This window comes from Gorilla gorilla, chromosome 9 (assembly GCF_029281585.2).
Source record: "Gorilla gorilla gorilla isolate KB3781 chromosome 9, NHGRI_mGorGor1-v2.1_pri, whole genome shotgun sequence".
Lineage (NCBI taxonomy): Eukaryota > Metazoa > Chordata > Mammalia > Primates > Hominidae > Gorilla > Gorilla gorilla.
In genome coordinates this window covers 101,316,320-101,338,539 of record NC_073233.2, presented here as the reverse complement: position 1 = coordinate 101,338,539, position 22,220 = coordinate 101,316,320, and the positions used below count along the sequence as shown (strand labels likewise).

The 22,220-nt window shown below is 33.2% G+C and overlaps 2 protein-coding genes across 6 annotated transcripts in view; both read right to left on the bottom strand.

Moving 5' to 3' along the window:
- The window catches only part of DEUP1 (deuterosome assembly protein 1), a 104,195-nt gene that overhangs the window by 12,160 nt on the left and 69,815 nt on the right, over positions 1-22,220 (bottom strand). For 2 of the 5 annotated variants that reach the window (XM_031016132.3, XM_031016131.3), the window contains exons 10-13: positions 21,961-22,158; positions 20,292-20,378; positions 7,961-8,157; positions 1,278-1,392 (exon numbers count right to left, since the gene is read on the bottom strand). In XM_031016132.3, coding sequence (XP_030871992.1) covers positions 1,278-1,392; positions 7,961-8,157; positions 20,292-20,378; positions 21,961-22,158 — 597 coding nt within the window. Of the gene's footprint in view, positions 1-1,277; positions 1,393-7,960; positions 8,158-19,769; positions 19,869-20,291; positions 20,379-21,960; positions 22,159-22,220 lie in introns of those variants that run through there. The other 3 variants (XM_063693459.1, XM_031016133.3, XM_063693460.1) reach the window with 2 other exon arrangements.
- The window catches only part of CEP295 (centrosomal protein 295), a 372,495-nt gene that overhangs the window by 311,284 nt on the left and 38,991 nt on the right, over positions 1-22,220 (bottom strand). The gene's annotated exons all lie outside the window — the stretch shown is intronic.

Below are 22,220 nucleotides of genomic sequence, written 5' to 3'. Positions count from 1 at the left end.
TTCTCCGATGGTAGTTTGTATTTCTGTGGGATCGGTGGTGATATCCCCTTTATCATTTTTTATTGCGTCTATTTGATTCTTCTCTCTTTTTTTCTTTATTAGTCTTGTTAGCGGTCTGTCAATTTTGTTGATCCTTTCAAAAAACCAGCTGCTGGATTCATTAATTTTTCGAAGGGTTTTTTGTGTCTCTATTTCCTTCAGTTCTGCTCTGATTTTGGTTATTTCTTGCCTTCTGCTAGCTTTTGCAAGTGTTTGCTCTGAGCAAGGACAACTCTTATACACTACTTGAGATATTCATTGGCTCCTACAGGAAAATAGTTTGGCGGTACCTACTAAAGCTGACCATATTCATATCCTGTGACCTTGGTATTCCATTTTAGGTATGTATACCCAGTGGAAATGTATATACACATGCACCAAAAGACTCATAAAAGAATTTTTTGGCAGCAGTATTTGTAATAGCCCCAAATTGGAAATGACTCAAACGTCCATCCATAGTAGAATGAATGAATGAATTTTATTGTCATTGAATGTGGTATTTATATCCCATAGATTACTATAGAGAAACAAAAATAAACTACAGCTGTATAAAACAATATGGGTGACGATGAATCTAAAAAACAAGGTTGAGAAAAAGAAGCCAGAAACAAAATAATATATATCATATGATATCATTTATATAAAATTTACAAGTTGGCAAAACAAATCGATAATGCTAAAAGTCAGGATAGTGGTTATGTTGGGAGCAAGCAGAAATAGAGACTGGAAGGGAACATGAGTGGGGCTTCTGGAGTGCTGGGGATGTCTGATCATTACTTGGGTGGTAGTTACATTCCCTTTGTGATAAATCATCAAGCTGTCCATTTATGATGTGTACATGTGTCTGCACTTATGGCAGAGTCAATAGAAAAGATGTTTTAAACCAGTCGAAAAGATCACTGTAGCTCTTTAAAATATACAGATCCTTGAGGACTCATGGAATATTGAAGGGTGAGTCCCAAGCACTCGCATTTTTTTTTAAAAAAACCATCTCCAGTAATTCTGGCCTGCATTAGAGGTTAATAATCATTGACTGAAACACTTTATGAAATATTATGGATATGTTTTCCTTCTATAGATAGGTATGGCCAAATGACTCGCAGACCCATCTTGGAGTCCTATTCAAGGAGTGAGATTAAAAACAAACGAACTACTATGTATGTCAGTTTATTGACATCAGTGTAAGAGTAAAGCAATAACCCATTAAAGAAAAAAAAAGCCCACAACCAGCAACTCACCAGTGGGAATACATCATCATCACTAACCAAAGGACTTGTCATTTCTTTGGCTTGAAATGTCAAAGGTGGCAAGGGAGGCGTTGTACTTCTATTTGGCTCACAGTCATGACTAAGTCTAAAAGAGAAGAAATGGTTGTTGTTGTTGCTATCAAGGACACATGTTTATTTATGTAGCTAAGGATTTTAATCTCTCAGATGTCTAAGTAGGGGGAAAGCACAACAAAATGTTTGGGCTTGTTACCTGGGTGTTTCTTTGAATATGACTTTCCTGATGAATAATTTCTATTTCATTTAAAGGACTTAGAATGATTAAAAATGAAGCAGAAAACTTAACAACTGTTAAAAATATTTTGTGATCCTTATTGCCTATATTGCTTCCTTTTCTGTGTTATACTTTTCTACGTCTTTGTTTTTATTTTAATAATGTAAAGCAGTTTGAGAAAAGTCTCCAAACAGCTAATTACACTGTTGCCCTTGACAGTTCTAAATAGATACTCTTTTTCTATTCTCTTTTACACTTAACCTCACTGGCTTTCTTAACAGAATTATACTATTTTTTATGCTAAACAAGTCTTTTATTTTATTTATTTATTTATTAATTTATTTTGAGACAGAGCCTTGCTCTGTCGCCTAAGCTGGAGTGCAGTGGCGCGATCGCAGCTCACTGCAACCTCCGCCTCCCAGGTTCAAGAGACTCTCCTGTCTCCTGAGTAGCTGGGATTATAGGCGCCCGCCACCACGCCAGGGTAATTTTCTGTATTTTTAGTAGAGATGGGGCTTCACTGTGTTAGCCAGGATGGACTCGATCTCCTGACCTTGTGATTCGCCTGCGTTGGCCTCCCAAAGTGCTGGGATTACAGGCATGAGTCACCGTGCGCCCAGCCAACAAGTCTTTGAATAACTCTAATTTCTATAGATTTTGATAATTTAAAACATGCTTTCAATTTACACCATCTCCTAAGCTCCTCCAATTACTAGTTGTGTGATCTTGAGCAGGTAACTTTATCTCTCTGTGATTTTAATTTTCTCACTTTTAAAAGGGTTGTTATGAGAGTTGAATGATTAATATATGTAAAACACTTAGAAAACAATGCCTGGCACATAGTAAATGTTTAGTAAAGATTAGGTATTATTATTATTAAACTAATCTGATCTTCAAAATAACCCTAATACGCTGGATACTATCCACAGATGAGGAGACTAAGATTTAAAAGTTCAATTATTTGTCTAATTATTTACTTTTTAAATCAGAATAAATTGCTAGGAAGTGATGTCTTTAGATTTTGGACTCAAATCCAGATTTTCTTGACTTAAAAAACCCCACTATTTCAGTGAAAGTCATATAGCATGGAATTTGTTTGTGCTAAAACATAGGTTAGAAAAAGAGACTGAAAACAATAACACTGAGATTTTGAATTTTGGTTTGTTGACTAAGCAAATGAATAAGAAAACATATAACAAACCAATTTATCCTAAAGTTTTACAAAAAAGGTCCTAAAAGTATGGGCTGTTTGGGATTAAATAAATATCTTTCATGAAACTGAGGCTTACATGTAATAAAATCATCAAAGAGGCTGGGCGCAGTGGCTCACGCCTGTAATCCCAGCACTTTGAGAGGCTGAGGCAGGCAGATCACGAGGTCAGGAGATCGAGACCATCTCGGCTAACATGGTGAAACCCTGTCGCTACTAAAAATACAAAACAATTAGCCTGGCGTGGCGGCGGGCGCCTGTAGTCCCAGCTACTCAGGAGGCTGAGGCAGGAGAATGGCGTGAACCCGGGAGGCGGAGCTTGCAGTGAGCCGAGATCGCGCCACTGCACTCCAGCCTGGGCGACAGAGAGAGACTCCGTCTCAAAAAAAAAAAAAAAAAAAAAAAATCATCAAAGGCCATCAAAGCGAAAATCCCTTCAATTTGAAATTATTTATTTTTACTAATGGTTCAAATTCTCCACAGGTATTGATTAGCCCTTTTCAAAGCCTTCATAGTTTAATTTAACCTAGTTAAAAAATTTTTCACATTACTTTTCTCTGGTCTTATCCAAAGACTATCTAATTTACAGACTTGTTTCTTATTATACAAATCATATTTTCAAAGCTATGCATACAAATAGCAATAAAAGTTAAGTGAGGCATCTGTAAATTCGTACACAAAAACAAATACAACGTTTTCCATTTTTGCTTATCTTGAGATATATCTTTTTTTTTTACTCATTCTCCCAAACTATAATTACCATGGAAACAGAACAGCAAATTAAACTGAAATAACATGGTTTATCATGTGCACCATAAGATGAAACATCTCACAATTCAAGTAGAATTATAACATTTGCATAGTATATCTGTATATAATCTTTAGCTGAACCTTTTGAGTGAGGTTACTATCTATACTTCAAAGCACGGTGAAAAAAATTAGTAGCGATTCAAGAAGTATATATCTCTCTGTTATCTCACAGAGATTTCAGGCAAAGTATTATTTGTGCTAAATTATCAAAATAATTATCTTAGTTATCCATTTTGCTTTGGATGTACAGATACAGTTTTATGGTGTTAATTACTAACATTTATATAGGGACATTCTTTTTAGTGTAAGATCAATAAAATGTAGAGACGACATTATGAAGTAAAGTACTTTTGTTTTAAATCATCTTTATATCTGACAAGTTCTTCTTCAAGAATACAGCTATTCAAATACTTCATAAAACCACCTTGCATAAAGTGCTATGCATATCAATTTAAAAGCTATCTTAAAAATGATTTTGGAAGGCTTTTAATATCCTCTCACAAGCTGATCTGTTCAATGATCTTTTCCACAGGCCTATTCCAAGGCTGCTGCGTGGTTTCACCAGGATAGCAGGCCCCAGTTGCTTTGCTGGGGAACAGAACTCTGTCCACTTGAGACTTGAGTCAACACTTCACAATTTTCAGCTTTGTTGGACATGTACATCCAGTCCTGTCCCTCCATTAATATTCCCCTTGGCCATAGGATAATGTCCTTAGCATGGAGCAAGATTCCTTCTTTACCTTTTTCCAGCTTCACCTTCCAACACTCCACTAAACTCCCTATTCCATGAACTGCTCATTGTTTCCTGTACTAGAACTGTCAACCTATGTTTTGCTCCTTATTGAGCAAAACCACAGTACAAACATTCTCAGATTCAGGCTTCTAGATGTCTATTCATTCCTTGACAAGAGATCTTGTGAGTGGTTATTACAAACCTGCTGACTGTGGTTTTTTAGTATTAGAAACTCTTAATTTATTAGCTAGACTTGAAGCCATTTTAATGATTGTTTGACTGCTAAAATCTGTCTAGTACATGATACAACTTTTAAAACCATAAATTCATTTTTAAGTATGTGTCTTATATAGAGATAAAACTCCATTTATTACAAAATTGATTTGTCATTAAAATTAGTTACATATTAATAGCTCTGGATACCACTACTCCAAATTAGCTTGTAAATTATCCTGAAACTTCAAAACTCTAACTTTTAAAAACAATATTTAAAACATCCACACCAAATTCAATCACCTCTTACTCATATTTTTTAAGAAAGTGCTAAGTAGCTGTCTTACTGGAAAGCAAATGCTTTAGAATATCCTAAAATGCTTCACATTTTAAGTGAGTGAGCATTAAAAACAACAAAACTGAGTTGCTTCAGAGTAAATAAAAGGTTAAGAATGTATTATATAAATCTTCCTCAGTTAAAAGTAAGAATTGCCTTAAAATTAGACTATGGATCTTAACATTTTGTGGAACATTTTCTTCATACACTTTTATCTAAACGCTTTTTCCTTCCTCAAATACTTTAACAAGACCTCACTGCATTAGCCATTGATATGTAAAGATACTTTGTATGTTTTTGATTAATTTATGCCTAACAAATATACATATATAGTTTTTTACTATTTCACTTCACTGAGCTGTGTTGTGAGGGAAAAAAAGATGATTTCATTTTTCAGTTGCTAACATTAACAGAGAGATATCTGCTTTGCAGCTCTTCACTGGTGAGTTCACAGTGTCCTTGCATCTCAACAACTCTTTCCCCACAGTAGGATTTACATGGTAATAATTTATTCAGAACATTTGAAATACTGTTTCTTTTAAAAAACAGGTCACTGGAAAACACTGAAATCAGACAAGGCATTAAAACAAATTTAATGAAACTTTCAACAAATGAAACTGGCAGGACACAAGGCTTTGCAGCAGGAATAGCAGCCTAAACTGCTTATTAGGATAATCTCCTGCTGAGCATTTTACCTCTTATGTTGCTTTTTGTGTCCCCTACTGTCTTGTTTTTGTTAGATACTTTTAACACATTCTGTACTGCCGGACAAAGAGAAAAAAGGGGGCAACTCAAACAATAAAAATACTTTCTAAAAATAATAAAAGGCAGAGTAACTGTCTTTTTGTTTAAATAACAACACCTGGTATCTCCATCTAAAGCTTTCAAAGTTATTCTCAACTAGCACGAATAGGAAATAGTGTTCTGTAGCCAGTGGGTGCTCAATACAGATCAGTGACTAACATACGCAGGTGACCCTTTATAGTGTCTTCATGGGCTTGCTTTTCTCTCGCAATGAGGCAACTATATACAGTACATGGGAGTCATAATTTGACCAATGGAGAATGAATCCATAAGTACTCTGTAAAGCTTATTTATTCCATATTAGAACATATATTCTTACACCAAAATCAGGATTACACTCCTTTGGACAGATCTTCACATGGACACATTCACCAGAGAACTGGTCCATGGCCATGCCCAGTGACCTCTTTCATCCTTCCTACACTGCTTTTATCTTGCTGCTGCTGTCACTACCAACACCCCACCACAGCACCCCACCATGATGCTTTTTAGGGATGGCAGTCAGTCCTCCTTCATTCGCTTCTTTACCTGAAAAGGGGTTATTAATTTGGTACTTTTGAATGGTTACTGTTTCCTGCATGGGGCTACAATATATCCTTCTAATATACACACGGCTGAGGTGCTGAAAGTAGGACGGGGCTGTACTATACCCATAAGAATGTTGAACATCTGTTTTATGTTGAACATTTTTTTTTAATATATCCCATGGACTTACGGATTTATCTACCTGTAGAGCTGAGTATGCTTACTTAAAAAGATGAGTCTGGCACCACCTCTCCCCCACAGAACTATCTTTGAGGCTATGTCAGATTCAGCCATTTGTCTATTTGCCCAAATATACTTTTTATGTACCATAAGTTGTGGGAGAAATATTATTATAAATACTAACAATTTTGTTAGTAATAATGGTTAACATTTATGGAACTACAAGTTGTGTATGGTTTTTCTCCTATAATCCTTACGAAAATCTTACAATTATTAACCTTGTTTGTCAGATAGAAAATCGAGGGTGACAAAGGTTAAGAAAATTTTCCAGGGCTGTAAATATTATTTCTGTTATGTAACAACAAAATAGAAGGTTTTTCATGCTAACTATTATGAGCTTATGAGCAGATGTTGCAATGAAGTTGGGTCTGGACCTACTAATCTGCCGTTTCTTGGCACTATGAAATGAAATAATAAATTGATATCAAATATGTCTGGGGAGTGCTGCATACAATATCCCTTGTTGGACAATCACAGTGTAAGTTAACATATTAATGGCTCTGAGAAATATTGTATAAAATAAACTTGCTTATTTTGTTCAGCATTTTCCAAGTTTGGGAAAACAGTAAAAGGCTTTCAGAGACTTATGACTCCATAAATCTTTTATTAAAATTGAATAAATTAGCCTATTTTTATGCTTGATAGATTTTAATTTTGAATAAGACCTTTTACAGAGTATGGGAATAATGTGGACAGCAGATAATGATTTTCCATACACTTCTCTTCATTTGGAGAAAACCTCTTATACATCCATAGATTCCTTCTCTACAAAATGACCAATAGTTTGTTGCCACTGCTAGAATGTCAATAGAAAGTGTATCTATTGGCCGGGTGTGGTGGCTCACGCCTGTAATCCCAGCACCTTGGGAGGCTGAGGTGGGTGGATCACTTGCGGTCAAGAGTTAGAGACCAGCCTGGCCAACAGAGTGAAACCTTGTCTCTACTACAAATACGAAAATTATCCGGGTGTAGTGGCGGGGGCCTGTAGTCCCAGTTACTTGGGAGGCTGAGGCATGAGAATTACTTGAACCCAGGAGGCAGAGGTTGAAGTGAGCCGAGATCACACCACTGCACTCCAGCCTGGGCGACAGAGCGAGACTCCATCTCAAAACAAACAAACAAACAAACAAACAAACAAACCCCAAAAAACAAAAACAACAAAAAAAGAAAGTGTATCTATTATTGAAGGTAGGTGAAAATTGACATGTTCCTACATTTTCTATTTTGTTTGAACAATATACCTATTAAAATCTAGTTTTCTCTGTTCCCATGACATCAAAAGTAAAATTACTTATCTGTATGTTTTGTATACCACCTCAGCTTCCAAAAAGATCTGAGATGACTAACAAACTAAAATCCACTGTAACACTCCACGCATTTCAAATCGACACAATTTCTTATAAAGCAATGTATCTAGCCTACTGCATTATCATTATAAATTTTAAACCACAGAAGAGAAAGCGTGTAAAGTTATAATTTGAATTCTTTAAAAATAAATTTTAATTACATGTTTTTAAACTTATGCCCTTATATAATGGAGCCAGCATACCTCTCTTCATTTTTTTCCACTTTTATTTGGCTTTGATAGGCATATCTTCCTGTTTCTTCATAGGTGTTTTGATTAGTCCAGATTGATTTTCCATTGACATGAAGTTTTGCAAGATCATTTCGGAGCCTTTCATTCTCATATTGCAGTTTATTAATAGATGTATGCCTTGACTGTTCCCTGTTAGTGAAGTCCATACTCTAGAGAATAAAATAAACTATCATTGAATAAACTGCCCCTTATAAGTAATGCATATTTTCTGTGTGTTTGGAGACTTGTGCTGGAAAGGCCCTTTCATTTGAGCCAAGTGATGTGGCTGTACTCTTGCTCACTTTCTAAATGCTCCTTTCCACCCCCTCACCTCCTCACAACAAGCAGATACCCAGAGGTAGCTGCCGTGGAACACATTTGCAATGATGTATGTATTGCATCATCCCCACTGTTGGATGGTGCAATACATGCAATATTGCTCATGCCCCAAAACAGAAAAGGTTTACTCTATGCATTATTGCTCTCTGTATCTGTTTAGGTTGGTGCAAAAGTAATTGCGGTTTTTGCCATTACTTTCAATGGCAAAACTGCAATTACTTTTGCACCAACCTAACAGAACAAATTAGCAAGATTTCAAGTTTTTTTGTGTTCATAGGATATACCATCTAGTGTTGATTAATAATGGAACTGGAAATAACATGCATTTAAATTTTAAAAGAATTTTCTTCTGATTAAGATGGGCATGTATTAATATATGGGCACATAAAATCATATATATGTCATTATAGAAAATATAAGGTATTAAGAACAAAATAAATATTCCATACTACCAACACTCAGTGATAACTGCTATTAACATTTATATTTATATCTTTCTAGTCTTTTTCCTACCAGTAGAAAATACAATATCAACATAAAATATCAATATAATTATAATGTATGGCTACTTAGAAAATTATAATCAATATACAGTCATGTGTTGTTTAATTATGGGGATACATTCTGACAAGTGCGACGTCAGCTGATTTCATCATGTGATCATACAGTGTGCCTACACAAACCTAGATGGTATAGCCTACAACACACGTAGGCTGTAAGGTAAAGCCTATTGTTTCTAGGCTACAAACTTGTATAAGTATTTGTGTATCTGAACATACCTAAACATAGAAATATTATAATCTTTTGGGACCACTGTCCTAATATGCAGTCCATTGTTGACTAAAACATTGCTATGCAGTACACGACTGTATAAATATCAATAGGAAATATTATATAGTCAGTATAAAATATAACATATGCATACTTACAACATTGTAACTATAGTTACAAAACTGTAATGTATAAAATGCAGTAAAATTTTGGAAACTATTTTCCCTTTAACATTGTATATTCTTAAAAAATAAGATTTTTAATGACTGCATCGGTAGAGGTACGAATAAATTCATTTAACCATTCTTCTATTGTTGAATTCAGTTTTTTTTCAAAATAATTAACACTGTGTTGATTTCCTTATACATAAATCTTGTTCTATATTTCTTTAGCTAGAGTCCAAGGAGTGGGACCACTGGGTTAAACTGTGTGAATGTTGTTGAAGACCTTGATTTAAAAATGTCCAGCCCCCTCCCCTATAAATCTTATACATTTCAATCTCATAAATACCCACCACTAATGTATTAAGGAGCCTGTGTTACTACACTCACAACCATTCAATATTACCATTTCGTTAAATTTGCCAACTTGATAGATAAAAATATTAACTTTTATTTAGCTATCAGTGAAGTAGAATATATATGTTTCCTGGTAAATTTTACTCTATCTTTTGTCAATTGTCTATTTGTGTCCTTAACTTATTTTTTCATTAGGGTGTCTGTGTTATTTGTATCCTTAGCTTATTTTCTCATTAGGGTGTCTGTGTTTTTCTTACTAATTTGAAGGAATTTTTTTTACATTAGGTGTACTAATCCTAAGTTACTGTTTCTTAAGTTAGTTGAAAATATGTTTTCCATGTGATTTTAAGTTTTAATTTTAGTGTGTGATATATTTTATACAGAAAGTTTTTTAAAATTTTTATTTAATGAAATCTGTCAGTCTTTTTCCCTTGTGACTTCTTCCTTGCTTTTATATTTTTTCTTTTCATCCTAAAAGCTAATATTCACTTGTATTTTCTTCTATTTGTTTTATAATTTCATTATTTTACATTTAATTATTTAGTTATTTGGTATTAATTTTGTACAAAATGAGAAAAGACTTAAAGTTAGTAATTATTGTAATTGTTCTAATCACATATTGATGAAAATATCTATTCTCCACTGTTGGATGATTCAGCAAATTATATACTAAATTAATATAGATTGCAGTCTGATTCCAGATCATTCCATCTTACTGATCTTACAGTTGAGATTGTGCCAGTTCTACACAATTCTGAGCAATGTATCTTCCTTATGAAGTTTCACTACCTGGTAGGAGACACTCAATTTTAGTGTGTCCTCAGAATAGAATATGAAGCATGTCTAAATTACAAAATGAGAGGTTTAGAGTAAGAATAAAGATTAGCTGAGGCAATTTCAATTAAACATAAGAAGTTTCCTAGGGAGTATCTAAACTTTTCACAGAATTTTAAAAAATAGGATATATTCTCACAATAAAAACTCATGAAAAATGCTCTAAATGATTTTACACAGTTCTTTCTACTCCTCAGATTCGAATATACACGAGTTGTGTAGCTGCTGTTTAAACAATAGTTCTATGTTTTCAAAACGGTAATATTTTAGCATACAAAAATAACCTGAGTAAAACATCTTTTTCGAAGCTCCAAATATCTATGGTTCAAAGTCTATAAAACAATGAATGAGTACAGCTTAGAACTAAGTTCCTAAGCTTAAAGCTTTGAGTGCCTTTCATAAAGGCATCCCATAAAATCATCCTAAGTTTTGTAAAATTTTCGACTAATTGCACATTGAAAATTATTTACATACTATCATATTAGTATCAATAGTAATAAATAAGTGCAGAAATACATACATATTAGGTATTAAAATGTTTACATATTTCATTTTTTGCTTCAAAGGCCAAATCTGCTTACTACATTTTCCGCTTACTACCTATTATGGAGGTTTAGTAAATATGTAGCAAAGTCTCATTTTTGAATGGAAGAAAATGCTTCAGGAGGGCAAACTTTTCCACAAATCAATACAGGGAAGGTTATATGCTTCTAAAGCTACTGACCAAGGTGCTCTTTGAAAAAGGAAGGCCATTGAAGGTATTTCTCTGCTTATTAAGCTCTGCCTTTAGGATTTCTCAACATTTATTCTTTTTGAGGGCATAAATGCAGATAAAAGAGCAATCTGTAGTCTCTTGCTTTAGAAGATAAAGGAGTGCTTATTCTAAAATTAGAGTAGATTTGTGATAAAAATAAAGGAGGCAGGGTCTTATAAATTTTTTCCCTCCATAAGGAAAAATAACCATATGGGCAGACCTGGTTGAAAAGGGTTGAGAATAAGACTCAAAATTTGACTCTTAATAAGATATCTACCAGTGAAAGTACAGAATTCTTGATGGTCGGCTGCTTAGTTAAAATTTTGTTTAAGCTTTTCCTATAAAATTAGATTTAATCTGTGATTATTTTTTATCCAATGTTGGTTTAAAGTAATTAAGAATGATAATAATGATTTTTAAAACCCTGCAATTTCCTAAATGTACCATAATTAAATAAGTGTTGTGAGCATGAACTAAAAGAATTACACAGGTAATGTATTTGCATGTTTTACATTTAAGAGTACATTTTCCTTTACAAAACCCTTTTTTGGGACCCTCTCATTTAATTTAATATTTTTCTTAAATGCATTTCTAATGATTTCAGGAATATATCCACCCCCACCTATTGTGTTTCTGATGGATTCTTTTTACGCATTTACTCAACTTTTGTTTTCTTTCAAAATTTTAGAGTTTGATAGTTTTAATCCATTTCTTTATTCTTGAAATGGCAAAACCTCCTGGTGCTCATTTACTTCAACAGATTAGGATGAGGCTGGCTTAATTACTGAAGTGTCTAAATAATATTTTGCATGTATGGTTTTTCTTCTTACTTACGCATATTTAACAGTAACAATTAGGCTAAAAAAGCATTTTGACAGAAAGACTGGCTTTAATGATGTTTTGTAGTTGGTATGTTAATTTTCAGTACGTAAATGGATGTTTTAATCATTGTAAGGGTACTAATTTTTTATGTTACTATTTTATTTAGAAAACTTTACGGATGGTGAAAAGCAAATTAGTCCTCTTAAAAATTACCACAGATTCTGAGTTCTAATTAAATCTGATTTTATTACAACTTTCTTAAATAAAAGAAAAATTAATAATACAATTGAAGGACTAAGTAAATATGGCATTAAAAAACCTACGACGATAAGCTTGATTATTTGTTAGCTACCCAAGAGCAGAATAAGAGAAAACCCTTCACTTTTCTCCACTATTCTACGTCCCTCACTGACACCCAGGAAACCTTAGATACCAGGTAGTTAGTCCCATCAGTACATTCCCCAAATGGGAGCTGCATAACCCCATGCATTCCTACAACTGGGTGGCTGCCTGTGGTAAACTTTCATTCTCTAAGTGGAAATGAGCAGGCAGCTTCATAGGTAGTCAAGCAGAAAGATTCTCAAAGCTATAATTGGTTAGAAATAACCAATCTGAAGATCAGTAATTTCCTTGTAGAAAGGAAAAAGTTATTATTTTAATATTTTCCAAACAGCACATATTTTAGAAGACAAAAATAATAATGTAAATATCTTGTTTCTGTTGCCTGAGTAAAATTTCAGCACCAATTATTTAATTTTATATTTATGCATTCCAATATTTCAGAAAGAATTATTAACTATCTAATTATGGATTTTTTCCTAATTATGAAATTTTAATATATAATAGATATGATAAAGTTTTCTTCATTTCAATAAATTTTCTTCATTGAGAAAGGATAACCAAATAAAACAGCAGAGAGAAAATTAACTGATGAAACTAAAAATAATAAAATTAAGAAAAATGTATGAAAAGAATAATAAATCCAAAAGCCAATATTTTTAAATGCTAATAAAATAAATCACTTGTGAGTCAGAGTTAAAACAAAAAATAGAGAGCATGCTAAACTATATAAGCTTAGGAATAAGAAAGGAATTATAAACAGAATATAGAAGAGATAAAAAGAACTGTAGGACATCACTACCTTTAGTAATAATAAAACAAGTTGAAACTGATTTCCTAGAAAAATACAAATTACCGAAATAACCTACAAAGTACTTCTAAGTAGTAGTAGTGAAACTTGGATATACCAAGTACTCTAAAAGAGAGTGGAAAAATAATTGAAGATTTACCAGGTCCAGTTTCACAGCTAAATTCTTTCTAACCTTTAAAGAACTGATACTTCCAATATTACTTAAACTATTCTAAACAACTCATAAAGTTCTCAATTTATATTATAAATATAGTATAACCTTAAAACAAGTAGAAAAAGAACCATATACAAATTTCATTTATACACACAGATTTTAAATTCTTCTTTTATTGATCCACAATAGATGTATTTTCAGAGTACATAGGATAAATTTGTACATTTAAATAATTTGTAGAGATCAAATCAGTGTACTTGAGGTATCATCACCTTAAATATTTGTCTTTTCTTTATGCTAGAAACAAAATTATTCTCTTTGGCTATTTTGAAATGTATAATAGATCATACTTATATGTTACCTAGTGTTGAACAATAGGTAATATTTCCAAACACTATACTTGTACCCGTTAACCAACTTCTCTTCATTCTCCCTTCCTCCCTATCCTTCTTAGCCTCTGGTAACCACCAATTTACTTTCTATCTTCATAAGATCCACATTTTCAGCTCCCACATATGAGTGAGAACATGCAATATTTGTCTTTCTGTGCTTCGCTTATTTCACTTAACATAATGACCTCTAGCAGTTTCATCCATTTGCTACAACTGACAGGATTTTATTTTTTATTTTTTCTGGCTGAATAATATTCCATTGTGTATATATACCACATTTCTTAATCCATTCGTCCACTGATAAGTACTTAAGTTGATTCTACATTTTGACTATTGAAAATAATGCTGCAATAAACACAGGAGTGCAGGTATCTCTTTTATATATTGATTCCTTTCTTTTGGATATATACCCAGTAGTGGAATTGCTGGACCATATCATAGTTTTAGTTTTAGTTTTTTGAGGAAATTTTGTACTGTTCTCCATAGGTGCTATACTAATTTACATTCCCACCAACAGTGTATGAGGGTTCCCCTTCATCCAAATCCTTGCCAGCATCCATTATTACCTGTCTTTTTAAATAAAAGTCATTTTAACTGGAATGTGATGATACCTGATTGCGGTTTTGATTTGCGTTTCTCTGATGATTAGTGATACTGAATTTTTTTTTTCATATACCTGTTGGCCATCTGTATATCTTCTTTTGAGAAATGTCTATTCAGATCTTTTGGCCATTATTAAATCAAATTTTTTTTTTTACTATTGAGTTTTTTGAGCTCCTTATATATTTTGGTTATTAATTCCTTGTCATATGGATAGTTTGCAAATATTTTCTTGCATTCTGTGGGTCATCTTTTCACTTTGTTGATTCTTTTCTTTGCTGTGCAGAAGCTTTTCAGCTTGATATGATCCCACTTACCTATTTTTCCTTTGATTGCCTGTATTTTTGAGATCTTACACAAAAAAAATCTTTGCTCAGACTAAAGTCATGGAGTATTTCCCTAATGTTTTCTTTTAGTAGTTTCATAGTTTCCTGTCTTAGATTTAAGTCTTCAATCAATTTTTATTTGATTTTTGTTTGGTGAGAGTTAGGAGTCTAGTTTTATTCTTCTACACGTAATTACCAGTTTTCCCAGCACCATTTATTGAAGAGGCTGTCCTTTCCCTATTGTATCTTCTTGAAAATACATTATTTTCAATATATCTAATTTTAGTCATTCTAGTGGGTGTGAAGTGGTATCTCATTGTGGTTATCGAAGATTAATTGGCTGTAAATGCATTGGTTTATATCTGGGTTCTCTATTCTGTTCCATTGGTCTATGTGTCTGTTTTTATGCCAGTCCCATGTTGATTTGGTTACTATAGCTTTGTAGTATATTTTGAAGTCAGGTAGTATACTGTCTCCATCTTTGTTCTTTCTACTTAGGATTTCTTTGGCTATTCAGGGTCTTCTGTGTTTGCATATAAATTTTAGAATAGTTTTTTTTCTATTTCTTTGAAGAATGTCATTGGCATTTTGATAGGGATCACACTGAATCTGTAAATCGCTGTGAGTAGTATTGTCATTTTAATAATATTAACTCTTCCAATACATGAGAATGGAATATCTTTCCATTTTTTTATCCTCTTCAATTTCTTTCATCAGAGATATATAGTTTTCCTTGTATATATCTTTCACTTCTTTGGTTAAATTGATTCTTAGGTATTTCATATTCTCTGTAGTTATTGTAAATGAGATTGCTTTCTTGATTTCTTTTTCAGATTATTCACTATTGACATACAAAAATGCTACTTGTTTTGGTATGTTTTTATATCCTGAAACTTTACTGAATTTGTTTATCAGTTCTAACAGTTTTTTGGTGGAGTCTTTAGGGTTTTCTAAGCATAAGATCATATCGTCTGTGAACAGGGCTCATTTGACTTCTTCCTTTCCAATTTGGATGCCCTTTTGTGTCCTTCTCTCGCCTAATTGCTCTGGCCAGGACTTCGAGTATTATGTTGAATAAAAGTGGTGAAATGGGCATCCTTATTTTATTCCAGATCTTGGAGGAAAGGCTTTCAATTCTTCCCCCATTTAGTATGATGTTAGCTGTAAGTTTGTCATATATAGCCTTTATTTGCATATTTGTTTTTGGTATTCTCTGGGGGGAATGAAGCCAGCTTGCTTTCATGCCACCATTTTGAAACTGGAAGTCTGCAGATCTTCATTTCTAAATAAAATATTATCACATAGAATCCAATAGTATATCAAAATTCCTAAAATATGGCTATTATAAGTTTAGCTGTGCCACTCCCAAAAAGACATGTTGAAATCCTAACCCTCGGTACCTCAGAATGTGACCTTATTTGAAAATAGGGTCTTTATAGCATAAAAATGAGGTCACTAGGGTGAGCCCCAATCCAGTAGGACTAGCATCCTATAAAATGGGAAAATTTGGGCACAGAAACAGACACATAAGGAGAGAGGATGATGGGAAGAAGCACAGGAAGAAGACAGTGGTACAGGGAGAAATCCATATGAAGACAGAGGATTGGGCTGATGTATCTACAAGTCAAGGAATGCCAACAATTGTTGGCAAACCACCAGAATTCAGGAAGAGGCAATGAAACATTCTCTTCTACAGGTTTCAGAGAGAGCATAGCCCTGCTGACACCTTGAATCTGGACTTCAAGCCTCTAGAACTGTAAGACAATAAATTTCTGTTGTTTCAAGCCAGCCAGCTTTTGGTACTTTGTTACAGCAGCCCTATCAAACTGAGACTATGACTAAAAAGATTTATTCCAAAAACTCAAAGGTGGATCAATATTGGGGAATCTGTTAACCATAGTCTATTACACATCAATAAATTAAAAAACAAAACCCACATAACATCATATTTCCTAAAAAGGCATTTGATAAAACCAGCAGCAATTCTTAATAACAACTCTAAGTAAAATAGAAAAAGATATAACTAAGACCATAAATTAAGAACAAATATATGAAACAGGAAAACTCTAAAACCACATCATTTAAAATCAAAAACTAGAAAACTTTCCAGCAAGCACTATAATTATTTAACATTTTCTTGGAGTTTTTAGCAAATGGTATATGATCAAAAAGAAAAAAACCTACTATGAGCCATGGAAAAGAGATAAGACTATCTATTTTTGTTGATATGATTTTGTATCTCAGAAAAGCCTAAGAAACCTCTAGTAAAAAGCCTACTTAAATTAATAAGATAATTTGTATTTTTTCTATATTAACAATAAGTTCCAAGATATTGAAAAAAAGGAAATATTTTATTCATAACAGTACTAAAAATTGCAAAACACTTGGGAATAAATTTTGTTATTTATTTTATTTTTTATTTTTTTATTTTAACAGCAAACTCATCCTTAAAAAACACCTAGGAATACATTTTAAAAGAAAAGGACATAACCTGTACAAAGAAAATGGTAAGATCTTTTTGAAAAACATAAAATATGAAGAAATGGAAAGCCATTCTTGGATGGAAAAATTTACTGTAATGAAAATGCCAAATCAAAGTTAATCTATAAACTTACTTCAATTCCAAATAGGATCCAACAGGAAATTACTAGGAGAAACTAAATAAACTGAGCTTAATGTTTACATAAAAATTTAAATTTGGTTTCCATTTTATATACCACGCAAAATAAATGGATTAAAGACTTGGATGAAAGATATAATAATCTTTGGAAAAAAACTGAAGCTATATATATTTAGAAGGGAGAACCCTGTTAGTCAAGGAAGGAAACTCAGAAGCTATAAACAAAGAGATCAAGTAGAAGTTTAAAGCATTTTGCATGGCCAAAAAATGTCATAAACAAAGTTACAAACAACAGATTTGGAAAAGCATTGTTAAAAATTGACATGAGGGTGGACGGGGTGGCTCACACCTGTAATCCCAGCACTTTGGGAGGCCAAGGCTGGTGGATCACTTGAGGTCAGGAGTTCAAGACCAACCTGGCCAACATGGCTAAACCCCATCTCTACTAAAAATATATAAAAATTAGCTGGACATGGTGGCATGTGCCTGTAATCCCAGCTGCTTGGGAGGCTGAGGCAGGAGAATTGCTTGAACCTGGGAGGTGGAGGCTGCAGTGAGCCAAGATCACGCCACTGCACTCCAGCGTGGGTGACAGACTGAGACTCCATCTCAAAAAAAAAAAAAAAAAATTTGACATGAAAAAGACAAATAAGCCAAAAGAAAAATGGGCAAAGGATATATCTAATTGATATTGGTACACATTGTCAATAAATATACAAAAATATGTTCACCTGGTACTCAGGGAAATGCAAATTAAAGAGCTATTGAGAAATTACTTTATAACCATCAGAATGACAAAAATTAAAAAGACCTATAACACCTATGCCTACAAGAATGAAATTTTAAAAGGTACTCATACAAAGATGGTAGACATATGATTTAACAATAGCTATTAAAATTAAAACACACATATCCTTTGAATTAGCAATTTTACTCCTAGGAAGCTATTCCAAGGTGTAAGTATAAGGATTTTTCTTACAGTATTGTTCATTCAGGCAAAACCCTGGAAACAGAGTGGAATAAATTATCCTTGAAATAACTATAAAAATAGTTTAATAAATTTTGATACACACCATGGAATATTATCAAGCTATTATAAAAATAAAATAGGCTTAAATTAGTTACCTTGGAAAGATTCCAAGGGATACTGTTGAGTGAACAAAAACAAGACACAGAGAAGTACGTGTTATGATTCAACTTTAAAAAGATGATAAAATCCCCAAATAGGTACTATATGACTATATGTATATATATCTGAAAAAGTTTAAAATAATACATACCAAGTAGTTAACATGTATCATCTAGAGGAGGGGGTATAATGCGGGTAGATGAGTGGAGGAAAGAGGGAGGAGTAAAGCAAGCAGCAACAACAAAGTGACTGCACTAAAATTGCCCTTATGTAAGTTATGATTAAATTTAAAAAAAATTATGTATTTCTTATATGATCATATATTTTTTCTAAGAAATTAGGAAAAATAAAAGGATGTTCATCTACTGATTTGTAGAGATGTTCATGGACTGTCAAAAGGCAGTTTTGGAATAATGTATATATTATACATTTATTTCTGTAAAAGAACATTCAACCCATCTCCTCCTTATGTGTGCATATGCAAGCAAAAAGTTACAGAATGCTACAACAAACACTAATTCGTTAGCACTGGATAGCTTTGGATTGGGATAGGGTTGTGGATCATTAGCTTCTTTATACATCTCTGTGTCTGCTATTTCTTAAAAACACAAAAAGGTGAACAAAGTCAAACACCTAAAGGAGCCAGAATTAGGCAGGCTCAGTGGGGGCTGTGATGACCCAGAATATACACTTAAAAACATTCAAATTGAAATGTAAAAAAAATACAAATACCATTTTGTGAGTGAAAAAAGCACTCACGGAGGCAGGATCTGATTTAACTTTTTGTGTGTTCAGCATTTAGAAATAAAAATGTCAGAGATGACACAGTTTTTTTAATGTAACAAATAGAAAAATCACTTATGCCTTACTTTTTATCCATCTGTACTCCAATTACAGGATCCATTAACCATGCCCAAAGAAGAAGACAGAATGCTTCCAGAATGTTTGCACTCTTTTGATGCTAGAATATGGACCATTATGAGAACAAGTATATAATATCACAGAAATATAGTATCATAGCTTAAGGAGGGCCAATGGAGAATGTCTAATTCAACTCCCTCATTTTATAGCTAAGGAAACTGAGGCCTAATTAAGTAATTACCATATTCATCTCTTATCCTTTCCATTCCTCATACGGTAGAAAATTATTTTAGAATTTTCTCAGAGCAAATAAATGATAAACAAGTTAACAATGATATTTCATTCATTCAATAAATAAAAATTCTCATATAAAGATCAATTTTCTATTGTTACATTAAACAATTGACAGGGGATGCACAGAGCCTGTTTAAGTTCCTTTGTGTAAACCTATAGAGCCATTGGTTAAAACCAGTAGTCCTTATCCTGAATAATTCATTTATTTCTCCCTCTTTTATATCAACCAACACTCATTGAACACTTACTTTATGCCTGAGATGTGAGGTACTGGTGAAACAAACACCAATAAGACATGGTTCTCTGCTTGCCATCCACTGGGAAAGTGACAAGCAACAAAACAAGTCAGAACAAAATACGAACTAAATGTGGCATTCATTCTGACTGGGGTTTCAGGGGTGGCTTCATTGAGGGGAAGATTGGCACTTGAATCAGGCCACATAGGATGTAGGATTTCAAAGGCAACAGCAAGAAGAAAAGCAAGGAAATAGCATGCTTGGCATATTTGAGGGAAATGATCAGAATTGAGCCCAATCCAACCAAAGAACAAGGGAGAAAACCAGACATTCCAATGTTCTAGCCTGAGGATAAAAGTAACCTCAACTGAAGCACAAGATAATTTACCACCCAACTCCTTCATGTCTAACACACAGCAAGTGCTCAATAAATGATGTCTAGGTTAATCGTGACCAATTCAGTAATCTCTTTGTTCAATTTATTGAATGATGTCAGCATATTACCATGTATCGTCCGGGGTCTAAATCTCCCATCATTCCTTTTAGATGTGTGTTTTCAGTTCTGACAGCTTTATATTTCATATCTGAGACCTGAAATTAGCAGATAAAAGGCAAATGTAAAATTCATAATAAAAACTCATAATTCTATTAAAATTTTGTCTTGTGAATACAAATATTTTCTAAGTGTAATGAAGGGAAACACTTCTTCGGTACGATCAATAACATTCAGATATTCTTATTTAGTTCTCCTATCTTTGGCAGGCACCACTTTATGTCTTTTTCTGATCAATGCTAAACTACAAGCATATACTTTCAATAATGATTCATTTACTTTTGTCCTCCAATCCCAAAATTCCATTTCTGGTTTCTATTTTCTATTGTATGCAAATTGTCACCAGAAAAAGCACATGTTAAAAACATGTTTGAATAACTGTCCATTAAATTTATTCAACACCTGATTAATTTTTACAATAGGCAGTACATAACTTTCATGTTTAATTTTGTTCTGATATTTCTGCCAAAATTCCATCTTTTTTAGTGACTACTTCATTTTGTCTCTCAATTTATTTTATCTTTCCCTGATTTATTCTACTTGACAGGACTTGGATATGGTATCTGTCCTTTTACTTCTCTAGGACTCATTTCTGTATAAAACACGTGCCTTAAAAAGATTTAATTTTGTAAATTACCAATTTATGCTCATTGACAAAACCTAGAAAATGTACAAAAATATAAAGGTGAACATAAAAATTATTCATAATCCAACTAGCCAGATCACTGTTAACACCTGTAAAATATCCCTGCCTATACAGGTACAACCAAAGTGATTATCCCATCTGTGCTGTTTTCCTGTGTACTGCAACAATAAATCACAGTTTAAGGCTTACAACTGGGCAAAGGCTAAATCTTTTCTGTTTTCATAATTCACGATTTTAGTCATGTTATTTGTGAAGTGACCCTCATATGCCTAGAAAATTATTAAATGATGCTCTCAAAACCTTTAGATTTGGGGTAAAAAAGCAGATAAACCCTGTGCTCTCAATAGTAGGCCATCCATTTGATCATGAGTAAGGGATGGAGGGAATTTAAAAAATAAATAGGCAGGAAGGAAAGGAAGGATGTAGAAGTTACTTGTAGTATTTTAACAGAAGAATGTTACAATTGCTGTTTTTCCTCACGCACCATGCTGTGCATTGACTGCATGTTCAGTAAATATGAACTAATTTTCATGTTTCAACATCCATTTGTAAAAAGCCTGAAAGAAATACATGAAGTGTGGGGGGAGGGGTAGGAAGTGTTGAAGAAGAGCTGGAATAGAGACTTTTTTTAAAGATAAAAATGTTAATGGAAGAGAAATACAGAAAAAAATACTCAGGAAGAAATATTTGATTAGAGTGTACTATGGGAGGTGATCAGAATATAGGTTACAAGAAAATGGAAAGATGAGATTTAATGAAATTGTCTTGCACTGTCATTTCCCTAGTCCTTTTTGTTGGTGACACTTTGTGTTATCTCTGAAAGGTTTTATGTAACACCACAAAGCATTTCTGTGAAGCTAGTCTCAGAAATAATACCAAGAAATGTAATGTTTTCATTAGTCAATAATGAAGGCTACTATTGGCACTGAGCAAGAATGTGCCCTAGACAAGTGCTATTCTGCCTGCTTGCATACCTTTTGTTTTGCTAACATTTTTTCTTTTATTTCTAATTCCATTTTTAACTGTTTTTCCAGAAGGGCAGCTTTCTTCGTGACAGTTGCTATAGTGATCTCCTTCTGATGAAGCTCTTCTGTTAGGTCAGAGATTTCATTCCTCATTCTTTCCTGCTCAGAGTTATGGTACTCTTCCACCTGTTGGAGTTGGCTTCTTATCTGCAGCAGATAGAGACTGGAAATATTATTGAATCCTTTTATTTATAGAGTAGCTTAAAATT